At 33.0% G+C, this 25,083-nt stretch overlaps 2 protein-coding genes across 3 annotated transcripts; both read right to left on the bottom strand.

Moving 5' to 3' along the window:
• Positions 1-1,141: 1,141 nt before the first annotated feature.
• LOC112292041 (dihydroorotate dehydrogenase (quinone), mitochondrial) lies at positions 1,142-6,222 on the bottom strand. Of its 2 annotated transcripts, none has more exons than XR_016506580.1 (11): positions 5,837-6,222; positions 4,805-4,887; positions 4,295-4,618; positions 3,761-4,013; positions 3,496-3,576; positions 3,287-3,394; positions 3,086-3,115; positions 2,699-2,836; positions 2,443-2,480; positions 2,095-2,210; positions 1,142-1,929 (listed from the first exon to the last, which is right to left on the bottom strand). XR_016506580.1 is itself a non-coding variant. In XM_024540136.2 (11 exons), the coding sequence occupies exons 1-11, from the start codon at positions 5,996-5,998 to the stop codon at positions 1,855-1,857; spliced, it is 1,392 nt and encodes a 463-aa protein (XP_024395904.1). In that variant the 5' UTR covers positions 5,999-6,222; the 3' UTR covers positions 1,142-1,854. The 2 variants fall into 2 exon arrangements, 1 of the variants encoding a protein (XP_024395904.1); XM_024540136.2 differs by having other exon boundaries at positions 2,095-2,194.
• Positions 6,223-16,007: 9,785 nt separating this feature from the next.
• Positions 16,008-20,636, bottom strand: LOC112292217 (uncharacterized). The gene is made up of 12 exons (XM_024540492.3): positions 20,328-20,636; positions 19,877-19,990; positions 19,447-19,557; positions 19,185-19,247; positions 18,847-18,960; positions 18,471-18,620; positions 18,168-18,245; positions 17,625-17,846; positions 17,246-17,332; positions 16,804-16,923; positions 16,443-16,535; positions 16,008-16,261 (listed from the first exon to the last, which is right to left on the bottom strand). Exons 1-12 carry the CDS (start codon positions 20,499-20,501, stop codon positions 16,193-16,195), a joined length of 1,395 nt encoding a protein of 464 aa, XP_024396260.1. The 5' UTR covers positions 20,502-20,636; the 3' UTR covers positions 16,008-16,192.
• Positions 20,637-25,083: the final 4,447 nt, after the last annotated feature.

Here is a 25,083-nt window from a genome sequence, read left to right as displayed (position 1 = left end):
TAAAATAGACCTGTGTTATTTTCCTATGTGACATGATAAGCTTTTACCATATTTTTTCAAATTTAATTTATTTTTAAAAACCTGAAATTTTTAATAAGAATTAATTTTATTTTAACTACAAACAACATTAAATCACTTGAATCATTGGTTTAATTTAATTAGTCTGATACTTTACTATGATTTTTTTATCAATATTTAATTAATATGCTTAAATTTTTTTTTAAAGTTTTAATCTTTTTATTACCAAATTTATTATTTCATTTTTTCTTAGGCTACAATTTTTATTCATTTATCATATTAGAATATTTGTTGTGAATGATCTAAGATTTATAATTTATAATTTATTATATTTATTAAAAGAGATTATTTTTTAAATAATATTAATATATTAATATATAAGTGTGTGTGTGTGTGTGTGTGTGTGATACATTAGAATGTAACAAAATAACTAAATAGTTGTGCAAAAACACATGGAAAATTCCAAACACAAGTAAACCAAGAGGCAAGAAAAACTTTGTAACATCAATAATAAATTTAGATTTGTATTTGAATATTATATTTGAAAGGTTCTTAAATGGAGATTAATTTCTAAACCTCATTAGAATTTCAATTTAGCTTGATTTTTTAAATTTAGCAATTTAGCTTATATTTTGTGTACATAAATGAATAAGATTGAAGTTTTAAAATATGCAAAAAAAATAATAATAAAATGTAACTCACAATGTCAACATCAATCCATATACTTTCTTTATGCTTTGATATGCATGCATATATATATATATATATATATATATACATATATATTCTATGTAGCTTCACAAAACCCTTTTTGTCTATTTATCTACAACCTTTTCTTTAATTCTCTATATGTATTTTATTATTTGATTTTTTTTTTTTATTACTTTTAAGTTTAGTATCACAAGTGAAAATGGAATAGATAAATTTTACAAAAGAATTTTGTTCCAAGATGTTATTCTTAACAAATGATACACATGAAGACTATCTTCTATGCATCAAGTATATTTGAGACGCACACAATTTTAGAAGCAACAACCAAATAAAACAAGATGCAAGTCCCAATCTAACTAGAAGTCGACAACCACATGAATACCATTGTCTAGAGGTATGCAAAGGCACAATGTTAGAAAATATGATGTATATATTGATATAGGATAGAAGTATAATGATGTGAAATACATTTGAACTCACTATTCAACCATCGATAATTCAAGAGAACTAACCTCTTGAAATGAACCTTGAATTTTGGTTCTTAAAGCACAAGTCCATGGTCTATTGACATGGACTTTCTAGTGGAAACAAACTAACAACTAGCTGCCAAGGTCCAATTAACAAGTGGACACTCATCTTATTAGGCCATATAATAGCTTGGTAGGTGACAATAACTATATGTTAACTATTGGCTAATATGGCAATCTACAAGTTGTCAATTAGTAACATGGTTTCAATTGTCTACATAGGTAATCACATAATTCTACATAGGTATTCACATAATGTCTAATAGAAATTAGACATGTATGTTAACACTTTTAACACACAAGCCCCTTGCCCCACTTCCTTAATATTCAATATTCAATGACTGAGATAGTACTCTTAAATGGAGGAAAACTGTCTGCTTATAAAATACCACCTAAGACGTACATGTAAGGTCATGATCCACAGTCTCAAAGACAGCAAGAACGGACGCTCTCGGTTGGCAAATAACCTCAGAAATAACCTTCACTACACCTCCATTATTTTCCGTTTCAAAATTGGGTGGACCCTCATATCATGCTTCATCTAGAGGAAAAGGTGACGAGAATTAATTGCAATCGTTTATAATCGTTCAGAGCACCATCAGCGATGGTCAGCACCAACCGCCTCACGTATCGATTTGAATCCATCACGCTCCAAGCAGGATGCTAACTCCGACTGCGGTCCCCAAAACACGTTACTTAAATAAAAAGAAAATAAATTACAATAGTACGGAGCATCGGGTAAAGTTCTGAGAAACTGATTTGACTGTTTACATCCTTTACAGGCCTAAAGAAAGGGAAAGGCAACAGGTTTGTAAGCAGTTAGAAGCTAACAATGTACCTTAATTCGAGGTAAAATTGCTGGCCCTTCGTAAGCGAAGGCAGTGTAAAGCTCCACCAAGCTGGCACCAGCTCGAATCTTCTTATAAGCATCTTCACCGCTGCAAAATTGCAACACTGAGAACATGAGTTTCACATTAGTGGAACTGGCATTGCGTCACTGAAACACTGAAGAACATTCCAGAGATCGATTCGAAAGAAAATTAGAACTAAAGGTAATGCAACAAGATAGTAAAAATTTCATGTTATTTCAATCTCATACGATTTTGTGTTCTTACAACGAAGGTCATTTACTACCGAGCAAAAATATCTTCAACTAAAGATCACAAAATATGGCAACAAAATTTACCTGCTAATGCCGCCACAACCCACAAGTGGAATTTTTCCCTACTCACATAACAAAAATATATGATATTTAAAAAAAGAACTGCAAATAAAATATGAACAATACCCACTACTTTGTGCAGGTTGACAAATTATCCTCAAGCTTAACAGCTTTAAAAATGAATGAATGAATTAAAAGAAAAAAAAAAGAAAAAAAAAAAAAGCTCTTTAAGAATACTAATTGTACATGAAGTACGCCAAATATGGATCAAGAAAGTTACCTTCGTAAGTACATATATGTCGCGAAGGATCTCATTGGAGATATTGAACAGAGGTTTTCCACTAAGACCCCCAGTTTCTGTTGAATGCACTAAGCCAAGAATAGAGTCTGGTCTTGACACTGTAGTGTTGGTTACTACCTGCAGACCAACTTGTCAAGCTTACTAAAAGAAGACAATACACTCTGATACTGGATCATGCAAGAGAAAACCTTGTACACCCTACTGGACGAATAATCAACATGCTTTCAAGTAAATTTGCATAACAACGAGCTTTGAATCAAATAAAGTGCTTGGGCAGGTCCCATGCTTCATTTGAATAATGCACGTTGAGAAGTCTCCACATGTTCAAAAGTCGGAGGAAGATGGTTTCAAAAGATAGAATCTTACCAAGCCATCAATCCTCAGAGAAAGTGCAACCTGAGTATAGCAGGCATCAACAAAAAGCAGATAATGATCAGATATGTAAAATCGCAAGATCTTTTGAAAACATGTGGTTGAGAAACTAAAAAGAGTCATAAACAAGAATCCGGGTCCTAATGCAAGTAGATGAGGCAGCAGCCAGTAACAAACGGTAGAAATTATCTTTACCGCTGCAATGTCCGCCAAGTCCTGCTTTGATAAATCGGGTGAGATTTTCACCAGTAATGGAGGTGGCCCAGCCTCTCCCCACTGCATTTCATCTCGAGCAGCTAGAACCTACAAAAGCACCTCTGAACAGGATTAATCGTTCTGTCAAGTAGAAGCTGCTGAGATATAGTCAGCAGATGTTCGAATGTAAGAAATTCACATATGCATACCTTTTTAATGAGGTCCTGAAGCTGTTTACGGCCTTGCAGTTTGCGAAGTCCTGGGGTATTGGGAGAGGACACATTAATGACCTGCAAGCAATCTCCACAGGATATGCACAATCAGTATCTTAAATTTGTGATGACCTGAACTCTTTCTTCTTAAAATATTCATCTTGTCATACACAATAAAACTATTATAATAGAATGCAGCTTCTCAGAGGTTTGTTAAGGTGAAAATCCAACATGACAGGCTTGTGATTCAGCATAATCTTACCAAATAATCAGCATATTGTGACAAGGTATGAACCCCTTGTACATAATCAGCTGCAGCATCTTCACTGGTCTTATTCTTTCCCAGATTTACTCCTACTATCCCAGTACCAGTAATTCTTGTTGCAAATGGACTAGCTGAACCAAATAGTTCCCCGGTGGTCTCTGCAAGTCTTCTCTTTCCATGTTGAGCTCCAAGCCTCCTCGCAACGGCAACAATCCCTTCACTACTAAATCCATATCGATTGATAATTGCACTGCACACATACGTCAAATTCAAACATTAACGGTTGATCCTTTAAATTGCAAAGATTCTCTTAAAATAGAGTAGAAAAATGTCCATGCATCACCTCATTTTGCCCAAAAGCTTTGCGCAATGCAAACACCAAAACCTGGCTGAGAAGACTAAGTGGGAAAATGATGTAAACGCAAATATGCTACTCAGAATCTTTGCAAAAGCCACAACCAGTCTTGTTCTCAACAGGGGACATACTAAACCATTTAGTATGAGAAAGAGAGCAGAGACATACATGCTTACCCCTGTTCCTGGATTCGAAATACACGAGGTCTGGGGTTACCCTCCTGAGGGACTGGAGTCACTGATCCCACTTCAACAAATCCGAAGCCTAGCCCTAATAACCCCTCAACTGCCTCAGCGTTTTTATCAAAGCCTGCTGCAAGACCAACGGGATTTGAAAAAGTGCGACCCCACAAGGTAACTTCCAAGATGAAAGGATCGGGTCGCGTTTCCTTAGGGACTAACCCATGAGCTGCGGCCCAGATCGCTAACCTATGAGCATCCTCCGGCTCGAAAAACTTGAATAACGGATTCAGCAAACTGGCTCCCTGAAATGCCCAATTGCTGCGCAAAGTAAGAGTCTGTACATCATCAGTTAAGGTACATGTCTATTATGACAATTCTATGACTATCCATCAACAATTCTGTCATAAGACTTCCAAAACTTTACTTATCAGCGACAAGAACAAATTCGTATATTTACAACAGAGAGTATTGAATTTATAAAGCCATGGGTCAATAAAATCAAACCTGATTGTGGCCTCATCAGAGGTCCCAACATACGCTCCACCACCAATAACAGACCCGAGGACTGCTCCTGTCAACAACCGTCGCTGCAAAATAGATCCACGTGCACATTCAAAAAAGGTTTGGCCGCATGACTATTAAACTTGTTTGATTCCAGTAATTGACCGATAGCCCTAACTTGTGAACATTGGGCCCCAATTTAACAGCCGGCATTGTTAAATATGGATAAAATGTTCTCGTCGAGGTGTATACTTTTGGGTCTAAATGAAAATTATAGAATTTGCATTTAGTTCAAGCTGCACTTTCACAACACGACTTACACAGACAAAAAACTGTCGCAGTCATTATTGTAGTAGCCATCTCACGGGCAGCATAGCCTATTATCTCTCATAAGATACTGTCGAAGTTGAGTTTCACCTAATCCAAATTGCCACAACATGTAGACCCACTAAACAACCGCGCCGTTCTCAGACCACAAAAGTCTAAAGTAAGAAATACTTATATATCTGCAAAGATGAATGAAGCTCCTTGCACAAATTTGAAAAATTGAACTGATTAGCAAAAGTTACGTGAAAATCAGACGATTAAGACCAAGTTCGCCTACATGAACAGAAATTGGAGATAAACTGGAGAAACGAGAAAACAAACAAAAAAGAAAAAAGAAAAAAGAAAAAAAGACGAGATGAAGGCAAAATAGCTCCACTATGTAGCCAAATAATTTACTGATAAACAATTGAGGCTTAAATAAGACCTAAACCCAGATTCCCAGTAGTCGCCAATATCGTTAAAAATTCCCATCCAAACATCAATGACATGCGCAACCGCATCATCGTAATCGTACCTCTACAAAACTTCGTATTCTCTACAGCAACCCAATATTTTTTTTTTTTCTCACCACCAGCGTCGCATTAAATCCACTAGAGGAATCGCAACCACAACGTAACAAAAAACCAACATGAAAAAAACATCCTCCTCATCACAAATGCCACCAAATCTTTACTCCAACACAAACAAGTCTAAGAAAAAGCAGAGTACCCAAGTGAGTCGGGATTTCGGCGGCAGAACGCGATCGACAGATGCAGTTGGGGTGTGAATGGCGGACGAAGTGCTGTAATTCGCAGCGCGAGCTACAGAGTGCCACAACTGGCGACCTTTGCGCCATGACTGTAACAAGAAACCAACTCCTTCTCTCCCCATCGCTTCGTGGACTTCAAGCGCTGTGTTCCTCTCGGTCACACTCTACCCTCAGAGGCAGAGTTTTTCATCTGAAAAAAAATTGATCGACTATGGGATTCTCCAATCAACGCATCCACACTGGATCGAGGCAGCGGACTTGCAAGTGATGCTGCTGCTGATTCAAGCAGTGTCGGTGTCCGGGCTCGCGAGGCCCCCGGATCCAGCAACAACTCGACTGCTTCCTCACGCCGAAAGAAGACGGGGCCTCATAGAGCACACCCTACTTCATGCACATATCCGTTATATAACTGGTATCAGGCGGGTATAAATCTCACACTACAATACCCTGGTAAATCCCTACACGTATATTGAATGGGTATGGGAAATGATACCTTGGTCTTGTTCTTGGTATTGGTTGGTGCAGTTTGGTCTGGTTTAGTTTGGTTTAGGGTTACCATCAAATCAAACTAGGTATTAGATATGTCCAAATTGAAATGAAACTGAGTATAAATGAATCAAAATATGACCAATATATGGAATTCTAAACCAACTAAATTAGTTTTTTTTTACTACATAAATTGATGAGGATAGTTTAGGTTATTGTTTGATAATTGTTTTTTTGTTTTTGTTTTTTGTTTTTTTTTTTTTTTAAATCTAGCAATAATTAATCTTTATTACATATAAGCAAAGCAATGACATAATTTTGTACAATCCAATTACAAAGCTTATTGACTTGTATCTCTACAACTTGTATAAGATATTTTGTGTGTGTATATTTATTGGAGTTTAAATTGTAAATTGCTAAAAAGTTGAATTGAAAATGACAAATGACTTTTTTTTGGAACATTAAAGTATTAAGTTTGTTACAATCTTAAATAGTATATCTTCTAAAAAAACAACTCCATAGTTAAAAACATTTTCACTTAAAGAAATAGAAGGGCCTATTTTTGCATGATAACATTCAATGAATAAATCTATTTTAGACTTGGTAATAAGAATCTCCCACTTTGTACCAAAAAATTGAACACTACAATTTTTTATTTAAGTAATAAAGGCCATGTAATATGGTAAAAATGTAGATATTTCAAAAACATGAATTAAAAGATGATGCATAAATCAATAAAATCCATGTCAAAGAAAAAGTAAAAAAATAAAAATAAGGAAGTACATATATTAAAAAGAAACTAGAATGGCTTATTGCCAAAAGACAAGGAAACTTGAGACTCTTGAAACTAGACTAGAAGCAAGAAAGGAATTGATAAGAGTGAAGAGGGCTTTATTCTTGTCTCTATATATACTATCTAACTAGGGGCTACATAGCTATGTTCTATAGGACCTCCAATATATGTTGACTTTGTAGGACACATGCCTTGACTCATAACGCAAGTTTTTCTTCATATGGGCCACATAGTTAGCTTGGTCTTCAAGCTAACTACATGTGTGGCACATAACCAATTTGTTGACTACTTTTTTAATCCAAATAGTCAATTATAGACACCTATAAAGTCAAAGCAATGTCTATGAAGCTTTTAAAAAGCTTCTATAGAAGATATTGTAGAATTAACTTACTTTTATCTATTTTTAATTACTTCTACCTATTTATATAAGTAATTATTAGCTTACATGTGTATGTCCGTGACATTATCTCCTCCTTCTAGGGACGAGTTCCACAAAGAGTGGTCAGCATATGTTGAAGAAATATATGATGCGATGAATTGTATTTACTACATGCTCAGATCCTTGTTCTCTTTGAAGATGGTTGATAAGGCCTCTCAACCATCGATAGTGTCCTAGACCAGGGCAAGAAGACCATCGTATTATTTGATCGTTGTTGAGGCCTTCATAACTTCCTTCAAATAAAATATTTGGAACACTGTCAGGAGTTGTTCCTACCTCTAATAAAATTACCAAACATCAAGAGTATCTTCCAAGGTCGTGATATCAAATGCATTGTATCTCGCTATTTATTTGAAGAAAAACATGTCATTCTTAAGGATCTTCATCTCGATTGCATTGTCTTGAAGGTTGTGACAATTACAATGTCTCATGTGACATATTAGCAAACAAAGGCTCTTCAGTCAAATTTGCTGGTTGTTGGTTCTTCATATCCTTAGCGTCTCAACTACAAAGAAGTTTCAAATAAGGATTGAAAGTTTAATGTTATCTTGCCTAGATCTTGTTTCTTTTATAGGAAAAGTTTTCATCTTGATTTTGATAGATGTTGTCGATGAAAAGCCTCCATCACCTTTGATGCATTTATAAGATTCTTTATTGGCTCCCATGTGCGTTCACTAATATCATATTTGTACTAATGCAGAAGATATTCTAATTTATTTTGGCACCACCTTCAATCTAAAACTTCTTTCACTTCAAACTCCTCATTATTGTCCATTTTTATAGGAGGAGGTAGAGCTTGCCTTCTTCTTGGTGTGTCCACTATCTTGTATGGATGAAGAAGAGATACATGGAATACTAGATGGATTAGACAACTCTTTTTTATTGACTCCAATAGATGTAAACAATATACAACTGGATTGATTTGTACAGAAATAGAAAATGGTCCAAGCCTATGATAGTCCAACTTGTCACAAGAACGAGTAGTCTTGATATTGCGACAAAGTAATCATACCTTATCACCCATGTGGAATGGTGGTTGTTCCTCTCGATAGACATCCGCATTGATCTTTTGTTGTTCTTGAGCTTCTTTTAATTGCACCTTCATTGTTGCATGTAGCTCTGAAAAATGATTTGCTAAATCTTCCATTATAGGATTATCAGCTTTTGAAAAGTCAAAAATATCAAGTTGTAGATGATAACCATAATTGGTAAAGAAAGGTGTTTGTTTTGTAGAAGAATGTATCATGTTATTATAAGCAAACTCTATTAATGACAAAAGAGTTGTCTAATCATCTTGTTGGTAGTTGATGATACATCTTAAATATTATTCCAAGACTTGATTAACATGCTCCATTTGTCCATTTGTTTGAGGATAGAATACCAAAGATAGTTTTATATCCACTTTTAGAAACTTGGAAAGAATCCGCCAAAATCTTCATACAAACTGAGTTCTCCTATTTGATATAATATCCTTGGATAATCCATGATAGTGATGGATGTTGTCAAGAAAGAGTTTAGTTGTTTCTTCACTTGTGATAGATTTTGCACATAGTACAAAATGTGCCATCTTAGTAAAACAATCTACTATAACGAATATAAAGTCATAAGAACCTAAGATTGGAAGATCCGTGATAAAATCCATAGAAACAGAAGACCATGGTTGTTTTGGAATAGATAAAGGTTGAAGAAGTCTGTAACGTTGATGATGAGGAGTTTTTGATCTTAAACAAACGTTGCATGACTGAACAAAGTCTTTTACATCCTTCTATATTTAAGGCCACCTAAAATCATTGGATATAAGCTCCAAAGTCTTGTTGTATCCAAAATGTCCTACTATTGGAAAGTTGTGATGTGCTTGAAGAACACGTAATCATGCTTGTCTTTTTGGAATATATAATCGACCTTCGAATTAGAGTAGATTATTTTTGAATTCAAACTTAGAAGTATCTTGAGACTTAAAAGAAAGATTTTTGATATTATGAACAAGAAGATCAGAAGATATACTTGATTGGATTTGTTTCATAAGTGTCAAATCAACAATCAATGTTGGTTTCATTACTCGAAGATGAAAATACTTTGGCTTCAAGAGAATTATTCTTTGTTGATTAAAAGATGCATCTCCTTCTTTTGGTACAAGATAAGAATGTCTAGAAAGGGCATCTGACAAACCTTATAGTTTTTTGGATCAATATGTAATCTTGAAATCAAATCTTGATAAAGACAGGCTCCAACGGGCTTGGCGATGATTTAAAATACGTATTGACATGAAATACTCAAGATTCTTGTAATCTGTATATACGGTGATTGGATTAGAAGCACCTTGTAGATGATGATACTATTATTGAAATGAATCCATGATTACAAGAAGTTCTTTGTCATGAATTTTATAGTTAATCTCGATTGCTAAAAATTTTCTGGAATGAAAAGCTACTAGATGAAGATTATCATTTGTTTCCATTTGTAATAATACGGCACCCAAAGCAAAGTCTGATGCGTGTGTTTCCATAAAAAAATACCTTAAAAAAGTTGACGCAATACAAGATTGGTGCAGAAATAACGGTTGATTTCAAAGTTTCAAAAGATACTTTAGCTTCTTTGGTCCACTCAAGGTTGTCTTTGCAAGTCAAACATGTAAGTGGAGCTGCAATTCGAAAGAAGTCTTTGATGAAGATCCGATAATAGTTCGCAAAGTTCAAAAAGCATTGAACATCTCTTACCATTTTTGAAATCTTCCAATTCATAATCATTTGAACTTTCTTAGGATCCATCATAAGTCCATCATTTAAAATGATGTATCCTAAAAAGTCGACTTGAGTAGTGTGGAATACACATTTTTCTATCTTGTTATAGAGTCCCGTATCTCTTAATTTTTGTAATACTTGATGAACATGAAATTCATATTCATTTGTGTTCTTAGAATAGATCAAGATGACATTCAGATAATAGAGAACAAAATCATCTAAAAACTTTCATAAAACATCATTCATTAGATGTTGAAAAGCTGTCGATGCATTTGTAAGTCCAAAAGGCATGACATTATATTCAAAATATCCATATTTAGTTCAAAATGTAATCTCCTATTCATCTCCTTCTTTAATACGTACTACATTGTATGCTCTTCATAGATCTATTTTTATATAGATCTTAGTTTGATTCAGTTGATCGAGAAGTCTGGATATCAAAGATAGAGGGTACATATTTTTGATGGTGATCTTCTTGAGTCTTTGATAATCAACACACATCCGCAATGACCCATCTTTCTTCTTTACAAATAAGATTGGAGTTCTTGTTGGTGATTTGGAATGGCGTATGAAATTCTTGGCCAAATTTTCTTCAATATTTTTTCTTGAGTTCAGCCAATTCATTTTGTGATAAACTATAGATTGGTCCAAATAGTGGTTGTGTTCTTTCTTGAAGGTCAATTGAGTAGTCATAAGAACGATGTTTTGGAAGAGAATTCATATTCTTCTTCTCAAATTCATTTTAAAATTCTTGATATTGGCTAGGAATGCTACTTGAAGTCTTTGCATCATTAGAAACAAGTGTGGCATAAATGACACAAGGTGATCCTTCTTTTACAGCATGCAAGAAAGCTCTTGCACTTACAAACATAGGTTTAATTATATTAAACTTATGACTTTCTTTTGGATTAATTTTACTCTTAATTATGCTTTTAGAGAAATCAAGGATACAAGAAATCCAATCTATGCAAGGATTATACTTTCTAACCATGATAAACCTAAAATGATTGGATTAGAGGGAGATCTAATTATATTAAACATTACACAACTACTATGACTATTTATTACTTCATCTATAGAAAGTGTTTTATGAGTAACATCTCCAAAAGACAATGGACAACCATCTATGACTTCTATATGAATAGGTTTGATTTTTTGTACTAACAATATTTTATGACTTTTAATAAATTCTACATCTAAGTAATAAGTTGAGGCTCTTGAATCTGTGAAGGCAGAGGCTTTATAATTATTAGGTCTTAAATGCACATCTATTATAAAATAAGAAGAGATTTTTGAGAAGAAGATAAGACCTTCATTAAAAGTTGTATAAGATTTTAGCCGCACGGTCCCTATTGTAATTGGACAAATTCATTTTTTGACACATTGTCTTCTTTGAAAGATGTGCTCATCATTTTATGATTTTGTTGCTTCTTTGGATAATGTTGAGTAGTGTGTTTAGGTTCTTCACAATATAAGCACAATCCTTCTTGATTGCAATGAGTCTTTTCTTGCTCGGCAAGAAGTTTAAAACATATGGCATCAATTTTTATATCCTCTATTTCTAAATATATGTGTTAAAGAAATGTTGGTGTTGCCATCGAATTATAGTAACATTGAGGCCCATTTATATGACTGTTAGATCAAAATTTAAAAAATCAATTATCGCATTTCATAACAAAGTCAATTGCTTAACTCAATATTTGAGGATCATATAAATTGAGCATCAATTTTTTTACTTTATATTATACTTCATAGAGAAATTGGTTAATAAATGCAACATTATTCTTCTTGATATCAGCTACAAGTTGACAAAACTATGAAGCATATAACATTTCAGATCGATTGCCTTGTCACAAAATATAAATCTTGTTGGTTGCAACACAAGTTGCATCATGTTCCCCATACATGAATCGAAATTCTGCCAAAAATGCCTCTAGATTATCCAATATTGGATCTTGTCATTTAAGGAAAGCAAAAAACCACAATAGTACTAAACTTGAAAGAAGTATACCAATGAATTTCACTTGTGATCCTAGAGTTGGATAGCTTTGAGGTTGAAGTTCAATCACAAGTTGTACTTGATTGATAAATCCTTGAAATTTGGATCTTGTACCATTATACTTCTTGTGCAAAGCAACTCTTGGTTTTCTAATAATTGAGGGATGTTCTACCATGGATAGAGGGACATGATTTGGTACAGATATTGAAGCAGCTCTAATCATCTCTATATCCTGAGTTTCTACCATTCTTGTTGATCCTTGTGGTAGTAATCTAAATTGATGCATCGCAAGCATCAACTCCCTCAATTGCTCTTACATTTGTGCCATTGTACTCTTCATTTCAACAAACTTTGTTATAATAACACTCAGAAAAATATCTAATACCACTTAAGACAAATAGAAGAAAAGACTTGAGGACAAAAAAAATATTAAGAATAATATTAGTTTAGAAGAGGGTAATCCACAACTTCTAATATGCTTATGTCTTATCATGAAAAAGGAGTAATCTACTCTCAATCAAGATAAGACAAAGCTCTGATACTGTATGTGTACTCTTTTCAATCTATCAAGGATATGAACTAAAAGATGATGCATAAATCAATGAAATTTGTGTAAAAAAAAGAATGACAAAATAGAAATAAGAAAATACATATATTAAAAAGAAATTCGAATGGCTTATTGCCAAAAGACAAGGAAACTTGAGACTCTTGAAACTAGACTAGAAGCAAGAAAGGAATTGATAAGAGTGAAGAAGGCTTCACTTTTGTCTCTAAATATACTATCTAAGTAGGGGCTATGTGGTGATATTCTATAAGACCTCTAATATGTGTTGACTTTGTAGGATACATGCATTGACTTATAACGCAAGTTTTTCTATGTGAAGGCCACATAGTTAACTTGGTCTTCAAGCTAACATGTGTAGCACATGGCCAACTTCTTGACCACTTTTCTAATCCAAAAAGTCAATTATAGACACCTATAAAATCAAAGTAGCATCTATAAAGCTTTTAGGAAGCTTCTACAGAAGATATTATAGAATTAACTTACTTTTACCTACTTCTACTTACTTCTACCTATTTATACAGCTAATTACTGGCTTACATGTGTATGTCCGTGATAAAATATTGACTTAATTCCTACTTAGTATCAATTTATTAGAATTAGTTAATATAGAAATATTTTTACTTTGTAAAATCTTTACAAATTGATTTTTAAAGCTTTCTATTTCATCATAGTTATTCCTAATAAAAAATTTAACAACTATGCGATTTGAAATAACATATAACAATTGCAAAATTCTTCTATGTCTTTGACTTGAATTTTTTGATTGGCTTGACAAGCCATTCTATCAAATAAATTTGAAAAATCAATAGTCAACATCATAAAAGAATAAACATTAAGATCCATATATTGTGAATTATTGATTTCATGACCTTATAAATTAGAGTATAGTGCAAAAAGTGGTGGAAATTGAATTAAATAAATAACAATATGATTTTTAATTGAAGAAAAGAAAAAAACATTCTAAAGTGCTAGTAGATTATCCTTTAAGATTCTAAACTTCTACACAAGAATGAATGATATTAATACATGCCATGATAAAAAATAAAAAAATCTAAATATTAATTTTTATTTTTTACAAATCCTAAGAAAAGTTTTAATAACCTTAAAATTTTATTTCTACCATCCTAAAACCTAAAAACAATTTCAGCAACCCTAAAATTCAAATTCAACCATCCTAAATCTTTAAATTAATTTCAGCAACCTTCAAATTCAATTTTAACCATTCTAAATCCTAAAACTCAATTCTACTTACCTTTAATTTCAAAAAATATTTTTAGTAATTCCAAAAGTCATTTTCAGCCACTCTAAATCTTAAAAATTAGTACCTATTAAAATCTAAATCCATACTGTATCACATAAATAGGCAATTTACTAAAATTACAATAATTTAAAGATATTTATGGCAAAAAATAGATAAATAAATAAATAAAATAAATCCTATAATAACAATATATATATATATATATATATATATCAAAATAATTTTATATCCACAAATAACACTTTAGACTTATCCACTTACGAACAAGATTGTAGACTTTTCTACCAACTAATGAAAATACAAACTTTTCAACACTTAATCTATCAAGATTAAGCATATAAAGTGAAGAGTTGTATATATGTTAAGGACAAGAATTCAAAGAATATAAATAAATAAGTGAAAAAATTCTTAAAGAAAGTTGAAAAAAATGAAATAAGAAAATTCAAGGAGAAACTAAAATGGCTATTGCCAAAAGACAAGAAAATTAGAGACTTTTGAAATTAAACTAGAAGAAAGGAAATCAATTAATAAGAGTGAGAAAGGCATCATTCTTGATTCTATATAAACTATCTAATTAGGAGCTATGTGACAACGTTCTATAGGTCCTCCAGTATGTATCCAACTTGTACGACATGTGTTCAACTTGCAAGATAAGTTTTCTATATATAAACTACATGTCTAACTTGTGCCACAAGAAGCCAATGTATGCAATACATGGCCAAATTTCCAACTTATCAATCACCAATAGATACATATAAAAACAAAGCCACATTTAAGAAGCTTCTATAAAACTTATCTACAAAATATCATCAAATTTATGTACTATTACGACTTCTACCTACTCATATTATCTAATTAATTATTAGAATAAATACAGATGTCTATGACAATAGAACAATGAATATACAAGTAAAGGATTATCTAATAAATTTTTTAAAAATATTAAAATTTAGAAGAAGAAATATATCACATTTATTTGAATAAAAAATTCTCAAAAGTTGATTAAAATCATGAAATTTATAAAAAAATAAAAAAATAAAAAAATAAAAAATAAATTAAATATTATATATGTAATTTAAAATATATATAATATAATATAATTATTTTAAATTAATATAGAAATATAATATCTGTATTAATAAAAAGATCAAATCGAATATATTTAGTACATAGAATAACTTCATTAAATATTTAGTGAATAGAAAAAGTTAAAATTAAAATATCATAAGACATCAAATATATTTTACAGATCTAAAACTTCAAATTATATGAGAATTTTTAAGGAATTAATAACAACTATTATTGATTTATTTTCAGATTATAAGTTTGATTTCAAAATAAAAATAAAAACAATCAAAAGAAGTTATCAAAAATAAATTCAAATTTTATAATCAATTCAAGAATAATATATATAGGATATTGTTAATGCCACCACAAATTTTGCTACTATCACAATAAATCATCTTGTGAAGTCCACCTCAATCACAATCCCACTCAAAACAAGAAGTAATGTAACATTCTATCAATATCACATATCCTATAACCAAATTTGCCTTATTCTTATAAGCAATCAAAACATCATGGCTTGCAAAGGTGTTAGTGGTATCAAGCTCTATGAAAGAGAAACACTATGTAAAAAGATGTGAAGAGAATGATAGATATTACACATACAAGAGAAATGTATAAGAAGGGCATTTGAAAAGAATAAATAAGATAATAGAAGACCATGCATTGAGTAGTGGTAAGTTGTGGTGGCAATAACAAAAATTATATTGACATTAGAAATACTCTCTCTCTATATATATATATATGAGAATAATGAACCCATTATATATACCCAATATAAATATAGTTTACTTTTAAGAAAAAATTTAACTTGTATTATAAAAGAGCACGATTGACATTGAACCAAAAAAAAATGTGGTGAAAGCTAGTAATCAAGGGGTATTCCCATAACGAGAATGACTACAATTGCTTACAATAGCAAGCCAATGCAACAAATAAAATTTACCATAGAACTTGCCTCTGAAGCTTAGAGTTCTTTGAAAGATTCTAGTACAGCTTCTAGAGCAATCGCCCAGTGTGTCCAGTGTGTGCCACCCTGCGCAACATATTAAAAAGCTTAGAAAGATAAGCACTTCCTGAATTGTGCTTTTATCCTACGAGAAAACCCAAAAGAAATTTCCTACTTGAAGATGGTTCTAAAGCCCCAAAACTTAGCACCGTGTTTTTACCGAGAACTCCATGAAATACATAAATGAAATTTATTGAATATGTTGTACCTGGCAAAAGACAATGAACGGTTCTCGCAAGGGACCATCACATGAAAGCTCGCTAGTACTTCCATCTACAAATGTCCCATCAGCAAAGACCACCTGCATAATACGAGAACAAATCCATAAAAGCTATCAGAAAAGCTAGCACAAACTGGCTGCATCCATTGTAGGAGTGATTTCAATTTATAACGGCCAATGTAACCTGTAAAAGATTCCTACAAGTTATCATAATTATCATTGAGATCCACCTGCAAGATCTATCAGCACCTAATGGATCTTTACTCTGATCATCACTGCAGAGCACAACTTTTCTGTAAGCACTTCGTTTCCAAGGAGTCATTTATAAGTTCCAAGCTTTTCGTGGTACCTCGTCACCGTAGCCAGCAGTAGCACCAGCAACAGGGCGAATGTAGGCACCAACAGGACAACGCTTTTGGATAGCTTCACAAAATGCTAACAGACGTTTTCGACTTCCAAGTTGCACAGCCTGGGACAAGATTCCACAACCCAAATTGAGATAGTAAGTTCATTTTCTCAAGGATTGAGACGCAACTTCGTAATAGTTGGTTTCCATATATAAAGATTGAAACATGCGGAGTTCACAATTGCAATCAGTCAAACCGATCAGCTGTACTGAAATTCCTTTATTCACGAAAAGTTGATTTTTTGTGAAAGTCACGCATGAAAGACTAATAAAAAGAAAAACCAGACATTGTCTATTTTTAGAAAATATAAGTAGAAAAATGTGGCGTATACAAAATGACACTCAAATTATAATTTGATAAAAGATATCTGACCAATTTCCTCACCTGGATTATATCATGACGACGAACCCGCGGAGGAGGTGATACTTGGTAACCCTCAGCTGCCATTACTTCCGCAACCAACAGCCCACCCTGTTTCAAACATGATTTTAGATGCTAGGCTTAAGTCCCGTAACTGTCGTGGCCCAAGGCTACTAAGTCTCGACAAATAACTCTTTAATGAGATAAGCGTGATTTTCCACCCTGCATGTATGATTATAAGAAACGAAATGACTGAGTAATCCTTTCATTTTCCAAGGCCCGCAATGCACAAACGGAGAAGTCTGGCTACGAAAGCTTTGCTTGGTTAATCGTAAATACAAAAAATAAATAAATAAATAAATAAAATCGGAAATGATCATCTTGGAATCTCACTCGTTTGTACCTTGATGGATTCACCAACCATTTGCGGTGCTAAAAACAAGCCTTGAAATAGCAGGCGCATTACGTCACCAGAGGTTGAACCTGATTCCATGCCAATGCCAGGTGCACTCAGTCTAGCTGCAGCAGCTTCTACCCACTCGCGCTTCCCAGCTATGTACCCTCCACACGGAGCTATTGTCCCCCCCGGATTCTTGATTAAACTTCCAGCCATCAGATCTGCGCCCTAGAAATGACATAGCAGAAATGGAACAGTGAGCCGGTTTAATGTACAACTTCAAGCAACGCTGGCCAAGAAGTCAGACCGTCTCGTAGACTGATACAAGCGCCGCTTCACTACAAAAAGTGATAAGTCTAGAGGCAGAATAATTCTTCTGAAGCACATATAAATTTTACAACGAGATATGACTGAAGAACCTTGACAAAATTAAGGTAGCACATATCTTGGGGACTCTGGAAAAAAAATTTCGTTCCTTCTACAAAAGAGACAGAAACAGAAGTATCATGAAAACATAATCGAAGGGAAGAACGACAATTCAACACGCACCACTGCCGTGGGTTCAACAGTCTCTACGAACTCTCCGTAACAGTTATCCACCAACACCACACAGTCGGGATTTTGGGCCTGTAAGGTCAGGTGAAAGCTTTTCAAATTTAGTATACTCTGCACATTTGTTTCAGTTGACATGTTCTTATAATATTATCCAAAAATCTCTTAATAACCACATTCCTATCATTGACTTGAAAAATGCAAACATAAAAATAAGGAGCTGGTTATTTATTTTGAGATCCATACAGCAAGAATTGCGCTATTTGTACAAGATTTCCTTGCCCAAGCACTGACACTTACCTTAATTAAGATGATGGCACGTTCAATTTCTGCCACGGTTAGAGTCTTCCGCCAAGAATATCCACAGGAGCGTTGAATAAGTGCACATTGTGTTTCTGGTTTGATAGCAGTCTCAAGTGCATTCCAATCAAGCCCGCCATCAACATGTAGCTGTAGAGAGATATCATAAGTAGCACCATCAAAATCGTGTAAATAGCAAGAGACAAGATTAATTTTAGTGATACCAAGACAAGTAATCACTGTACTACATTACGAACCTAAGTTGTAATCGAACCCATGCTCACGTTATCACTCAAAAGCCATTTCAATGCCATGAAGGTTGTATTATCTACGTCAACTCAAATTTAGACTAAAGAAAAGAATGATAAATGCTCACTGGAAGTTCTCGATACGATACGCCGAATTCCTTCAAAGATCCATGCCTCGGTGAGCCACGGAGCCCAATTACTTCTTCTAGGGTGTCGTAAGGTGCACCTGCCACGGCCAGCAGCTAAAAACCCACTCATTAGAGTTGCAGACAATCAAAGGAAATTTCACCCATTAAAAAACCAGACTACGTTCCTTACTAAAGTCGTTTCAGAAAACGCACTGGAGAAAAAGCTCAAGTTTACTTTTAACAGAACCCGATTACGCAATGCAAGTGATAGACTAATATCAAGAAGCTCACATTTTGTCCACAATCGATCAAACGACAAGAACATTTTTGATCCTTACCTCACCACCAGGTCGAAGAGCTGCGTATAGTGCACATGCAATGGAGTGTGTTCCTGAAAAAAGCTGCCATCTAACTGCAATTAAGCTCAAATGCAAAAGTGATAATTTTGCAAACGTTGATTCGCAGATATTGTTGTCTCTTACATACAGCATTTCCTCATTTCTTTACGACACAGTGAAGAGCCACAACAGAATGAGCTAACGAGCCAATCTCATCCTAGCCTCGTGTACTTACATGGGAGGTATACTAAAAAAACAATACCTGAGAGCGTACTATAGCTGCCTCGGAGCCAACAATATCTGCGAATGCAAGATCAAGAGCTTCCCGCCCACCCGCATCATTGTGACCATAACCGGTTGTGCCTGAAAAATGCTGGATGAGGAACTACACAAGTCATGACCTGCTAGACCAATTACCTCGTACAAAGGTGACAAAGATCTAATGTGACGCCTACGAATGTAACAAAAAGCAAAATTGAGTGAAAGGGCAATGCATCGCATCGTTCAAAACTGTCTGTTGATATACACCCAACCCTCTTTACACTAAAAAAATTATCTGCAACTGGCTACAACCTAGTTGAAAGTTCGAAAGCACTTAGATTCAAATAAGAATATGCCAATCATCTACTACATGTCACGATGTGCGGTATGCCGGGCATCAGAAGGACGGGGCAAAAGGCAGAGCTGCATACATGGGATCCAACTCGAGCATTTGAGAAAGCATTCAAGACGCGATTGATATTCGTTGCCACCAAGCCATCAATCTCCATAAACTCGGGCAGCAAAACTCTAGCAGCCTCTGCAACCTGTCAGGCTCCTAGTTCAGCACAGCATAAATAAGGGAGCAACATGCCTCCAATCTCACAACATTAATCCAAAATCTAATTCACACAAACATGTAAGTACGACTCAGTTCTCATTGCATTTCGAGAATGACTGGTAATTAAATTCAAAGAAAACGCAGACTTAATCAAGTCCCGCTTCAAAAAAAAAAAAAAAAGCCATTGCTGCGAAGCCATTACAGAAACTCAACAAGCGATAAAACATGAATGCACGCACAGCGACAACACACCACCTTCAAATTGCGCACACCAAAACTCAACTCCATCGTTTCAAAGCGCATTGTGCCAACATGGCTCGTACCTCGGGGCAAAACGGAGAAGCGTAGGAATTGGAAGCAGGAGAATGCAAAGAGGAAGCCCGCACTGTTGCGACGCCAAGGTGTGAGTGAGAAAGCTTGTAGGGACGCGTGGGGGTGCGCAGGCGCCATGGGCGGTGGAGGACAACGGCGCCTGGTATTGGCATCGGCAGTGCCATAGCGGCTGCAACGCTGCAACGAGGGAGCAAGCGAGCGAGGATGGATAGACAGACGAAAACGACGAGTTTAGGGCGAGGCTCCGGGTTTGGGGTGAAGCATTCGGGTTTAAGGTGAGAGACAACACGATATAGAGAGCAGGTGTTGGAGGTCATTAATCGACAGATAGATAGATAGATAGGGGAATGTTAAATAGACCCATTCTCACTACAACTAATTTTTTAAGCAGATGTAGCTCTTCAATGTTAAGCTTATAACTTATCACTAAATAGAAAGCTACAATATGAAAAAATCACAAAAAATCACAAAGAGAAGCACTCACATAAACTGAGATACTGACTTCCATGACTTCCACTCTAGGATATTAACAATCAAAAGCTTCTACTACCAAATGAGTGCAAATAACAATAGCATCAAATCGATACACAACAAAAACAAACAAAGAGGAATTATGATGTTATTTTGAAGAGCAATTAAATGAACTCAACACAAGCAAGCAATACACAAGACAATACATTCTTTTTTGCATGCTCTTATGTACCAATAATTTGGCACAACAAAGCAACATAATACAATGTGTTAACAATTGCAAAATTTCATCTTTAAAGCTTTAATAAAAGCTTCTTTTTATTATCAAATAAATGATAATAATTAAAATAAATTATTTAAAAGCTACAATAATCTTTATAGAGAAGGAGAGAGATAATTGTCATGACAAGAGAAGTAGGAGGGAATTTTTTAGATCTTAAATTATCTTAAAGAGTGCAAATAGGCAAGGAAGCAAAGATACATATAAGCAATAATGACATGGAGCTATTAGAGCACCATCTAGCATAGAAGAAAAGAACTTAGAAGAAGGATGAGATGGAAGAAAATGAAGAGAGGAGAAGGATGGAGAAGGAAGAGCCAAAAAGATAGTAGAAAAAGTGCAACATGAATAGTAAGTCAATCCAACTTAATGTGAAGCCTTATTTAAGTAAATGTTAGTATAAATATTACTTAAGTAAATATTAGTGTGAATATTAATATCTATGATATTATCTCCACTTTTGGAGACAATTTTCATAAGAAAGTCCAAGATCTTGTAAATTATATTTGCTACATACTTGAATCTTCATTTCTATTGAAGAAAGTTGCTAGGTTCTTTGAACCATTGATAGTGTCTCATACTAGGTCAAAAAGACCACCTTGTTATTTGATTATTGTTGAGATCTTCATAACTTCTTTAAAAAAAAAAATATTTGAAACTCCAATTAGAAAGATTCCTACTTCTAATAATATCACTAAACATCAAGAGCCTCATTTAACATTGTAATATCAAAGACATTATATTTTATTATATATTTAACAAAGAACATGTCGTTTTTGAGGCTCTTGATTTCTATTACTTCATTGTGAAGGCCATGAAATTCTCAATGACTTGTTTGAAAACCAAGCAAAAGATATAAAAAATAAAAAAATAAAAAAAAATCTAATTTTTCAGTTGTCGATTCTTATTTTCATTAAAACAATAATTATAAAAAAAATAAAAAAAATAAAAATAAAAATAAAAACAAACAAATAAAGATAGAAGATAAAATATAATCTTTAAAGAACTTGCTTTGATTTATAGCAAAGAATTTCTTTAGCTTTTATCTTGATTTAATTGGATATTGTGAATAAAAAGTATCAATCTTCTCTATTGTATTTTGAAGATGAGAAGTTCATATGGCTCTAATGTGTGTTTATTAATATCATATTTAGTTAATACATTCATAATATTTCAACTTATTTTAATACTGTTGTTGAATCTAAGACCTCTTCTACCTCAAACTCATTATTGTTATTTATTTTTGTAAAAAGATATGATATTTGTCTTCTTCTTGATATATCCATTGCTTTGTATGGTTTAAAAAGAGATATAAAACATGAGATGGATCTTCATAGATTTTCGTAGTAATAATTAATATACAATAATATTAACTTATTTATAAATAAAAAAAGATTAAAGTCTATAATAATCAAACATCACAAAATAAATAGTCTTGATATTACAAAAAAGTAACTATACCTTGTGATTAATATGGAATTGAGGTTGTTCCTTGCTAAAGTCATTTGCATTGATCTTTTTTTTGTTTTTGAACTTATTTAAATTGTACCTCCATTATGACATGTTATTAAGGACATGAATCTAAAAGAAAGAATATCCTCAATACAGTCTCGTATCACTAAAGAGAACTACAAAGTGACTTAAAGATGAAATGATATTAAACTAGAATGGCTATTGTCAAAAATAAGAAGACTAGAAAGTCTTGAAACAAGACTAAAGACTAAAAAGGCATTGATAAGAGTGAAAAAGGCTTCACTCTTGCCTCCATATATACTCTTTAACTAGGAGGTACGTGGCAATAATCTATAGGAGCTTGAACATATGTTGACTTTGCTAGCCACATGTCTTAACTTGCAAGATAAGTTATCTATGTATGCCTTGTTATGATGTAAAACGACTAATAGGTAAAAAAGTGAAGAAAATATCATATTTTTGAAGATCTTATTTCAAATATATTATAACAATTTATCATGGAAAAATAGATAAAAGTCAAGGGATAGAAAATTTAAAGATGCTAATGCTGCCTTTTTTACAAAATAGGCTTCTTCTCACTTTGTAAGACCACAAATAGAGTAAAATAAGGTAGATTAGAAAAATAAACAATATAGGTGCCTTTGGAAAGTAGTTAAGAGTATTTTATAGCATAAATTACCTTAGATACTCAAGAGTTGATACTCGAAGAAAACCGGTTATCAACTAGGGTTGAAATCAGATCCGTAGGCATAAAACTAAGCCTCAATGACGATTCTAGGATTCTTTTGGCAATCAAAGAATAAGATCTAAGAGTTGACTTGATGGGGTTTTTTTAACCATTGATTTGGAGTGATTTGAGTATGTATTGACTTTCTAAGAGCTTTGCAAAGTTGAGATTTGTTTTGGATGACTCTAAATTTGTGAAATAAAAGGAGTGATATTTTTTCGAGAATTACATAAGTTTGGTAATAGATCTACAAGTAATTTTTTTTGGATTTGTAGATGTAATTGTGTTTGATGTATGTTGTGATTTTAGATTTGATCAAATGGTTAGATTAGAAGGCGTAAAGGTTTTTGTAGATTATGGTCTTCGAATTTAGAGTTTTGAGGACTAGTGAGGTTTTTTTAGATATCTATCAATCTCCCAATTAGATTGAGGCAAATTATTTTCAAAAAAAGTAGTCAACTTAATTTCTAACAAGTATGTAAAGTTTGGAAGCAAAATAATAGTTCAATCATGAGTAATTGGCTCTTAGAGATTGATATCAAGGTCAAAGAAGGAGGCTGACCGATATCTAAGCATTTTTTTGAGGTTATTGTCTATTTGGTAATTTTGATCATTTTCAATTATTTTGTACTTATTTTCAACTTAATTGTTAAGAGATGTGAAAAATTTAAGTTAAAATTGATGGTTTATTCATTAATTATTGAAGTTTAAATTTGATGTAGGAATTACTTAGGATTGATTAGGATTTGATTTAGGATTAGGATTGTGATTTTGTATTGATTTAAGATTTGATTAGGGTTAGGATTTGATTAGAATTTTATAAAGATTTGATTAGGATTTGATTAGGATTTGATTAAGATTTGATTAGAATTTGACTAGAATTTGATTAGGATTTGTCTAGGATTTGACTAGGGATTTATTAGGATTTCATTAGAATCTATTTTTGATTTGTTTAAAATTTTGATTAGGATTTGATTAGGATTTGACTAGGATTTTATTAGAACTAGTTTAGAATTTGATTAGAATTTGATTAGGATTTGATTAGGACTTGACTAAGGTTTGACTAGGATTTGTCTAGAATTTAGTTAGGACTTATTAATGAGTTGATTAGGATTTGAGAAGGATTTGATTAAGATTTGATTAAGATTTGATTAAGATTTGATTAAGGTTTGATTAAATTTTGATTGAGGTTTAATTAAAGTTTTTATTTTAATATTTTATTAAGTTTTCCATATATATATATATATATATATATATATTCATTTCTATGTTATTTTTTATGATTTCTTTAAAAGATCTCTAGGAATTTTTTGTGTTTCTCATATAATTCTTTTGAAATTTTAATTGAATTTGATTGATGTTTGATTATATTTTTTAATCTTTAATAATAATTTATTTAAGAATCTATTAGAATTGTTAGGACTTGTTGTTGCAATTTTTATTTTATCTTTCATAACTAAGTGCCTAGTACATTCTCAAGCCAAACACTGTCATAATACGTGAAGTCTTGCTTGAGAATGCTACAAGCACCTAGTTGTGGAAGATAGAATGGAAATTATAACAAAAAAATTCTAATTCTAATAGAATACTAACTAAACTCTAATTAGACCATAAGAATGCTAAGAAAGCTTTAATCAAATTCAAAGAAACCTCAAAGAAATTTCAAAGAAACAATAAAAAATCTTAAAGAAATATTAGAATAATCACAAATATCTCTGAAATACATCTCAATTCAATTTTAATTTAATTTTAGTTAAAATCCTATTAGACTTCATTCAAACTTTAGGCCAAAACT

The sequence above is a fragment of the Physcomitrium patens genome, chromosome 15 (genome assembly GCF_059467195.1).
Source record: "Physcomitrium patens ecotype Gransden chromosome 15, ASM5946719v1, whole genome shotgun sequence".
NCBI lineage: Eukaryota > Viridiplantae > Streptophyta > Bryopsida > Funariales > Funariaceae > Physcomitrium > Physcomitrium patens.
The sequence above is the reverse complement of the archived record's forward strand: the minus strand, read 5'-3'. Positions and strand labels throughout refer to the sequence as shown.

Coding starts and splice junctions, on each gene's coding strand:
- LOC112292041 (XM_024540136.2), bottom strand. CDS start 5,998: ATGGGGAGAGAAGGAGTTGGTTTCTTGTTACAGTCATGGCGCAAAGGT. Junction 3,116..3,286: donor ACTTGGCGGACATTGCAGCG/GTAAAGATAATT, acceptor TGCTATACTCAG/GTTGCACTTTCTCTGAGGAT. Junction 2,195..2,442: donor GGTTGTGGCGGCATTAGCAG/GTAAATTTTGTT, acceptor GCAATTTTGCAG/CGGTGAAGATGCTTATAAGA.
- LOC112292217 (XM_024540492.3), bottom strand. CDS start 20,501: ATGGCACTGCCGATGCCAATACCAGGCGCCGTTGTCCTCCACCGCCCA. Junction 19,991..20,327: donor CTTCTCCGTTTTGCCCCGAG/GTACGAGCCATG, acceptor GGAGCCTGACAG/GTTGCAGAGGCTGCTAGAGT. Junction 18,621..18,846: donor TATCGTATCGAGAACTTCCA/GTGAGCATTTAT, acceptor ATCTCTCTACAG/CTACATGTTGATGGCGGGCT.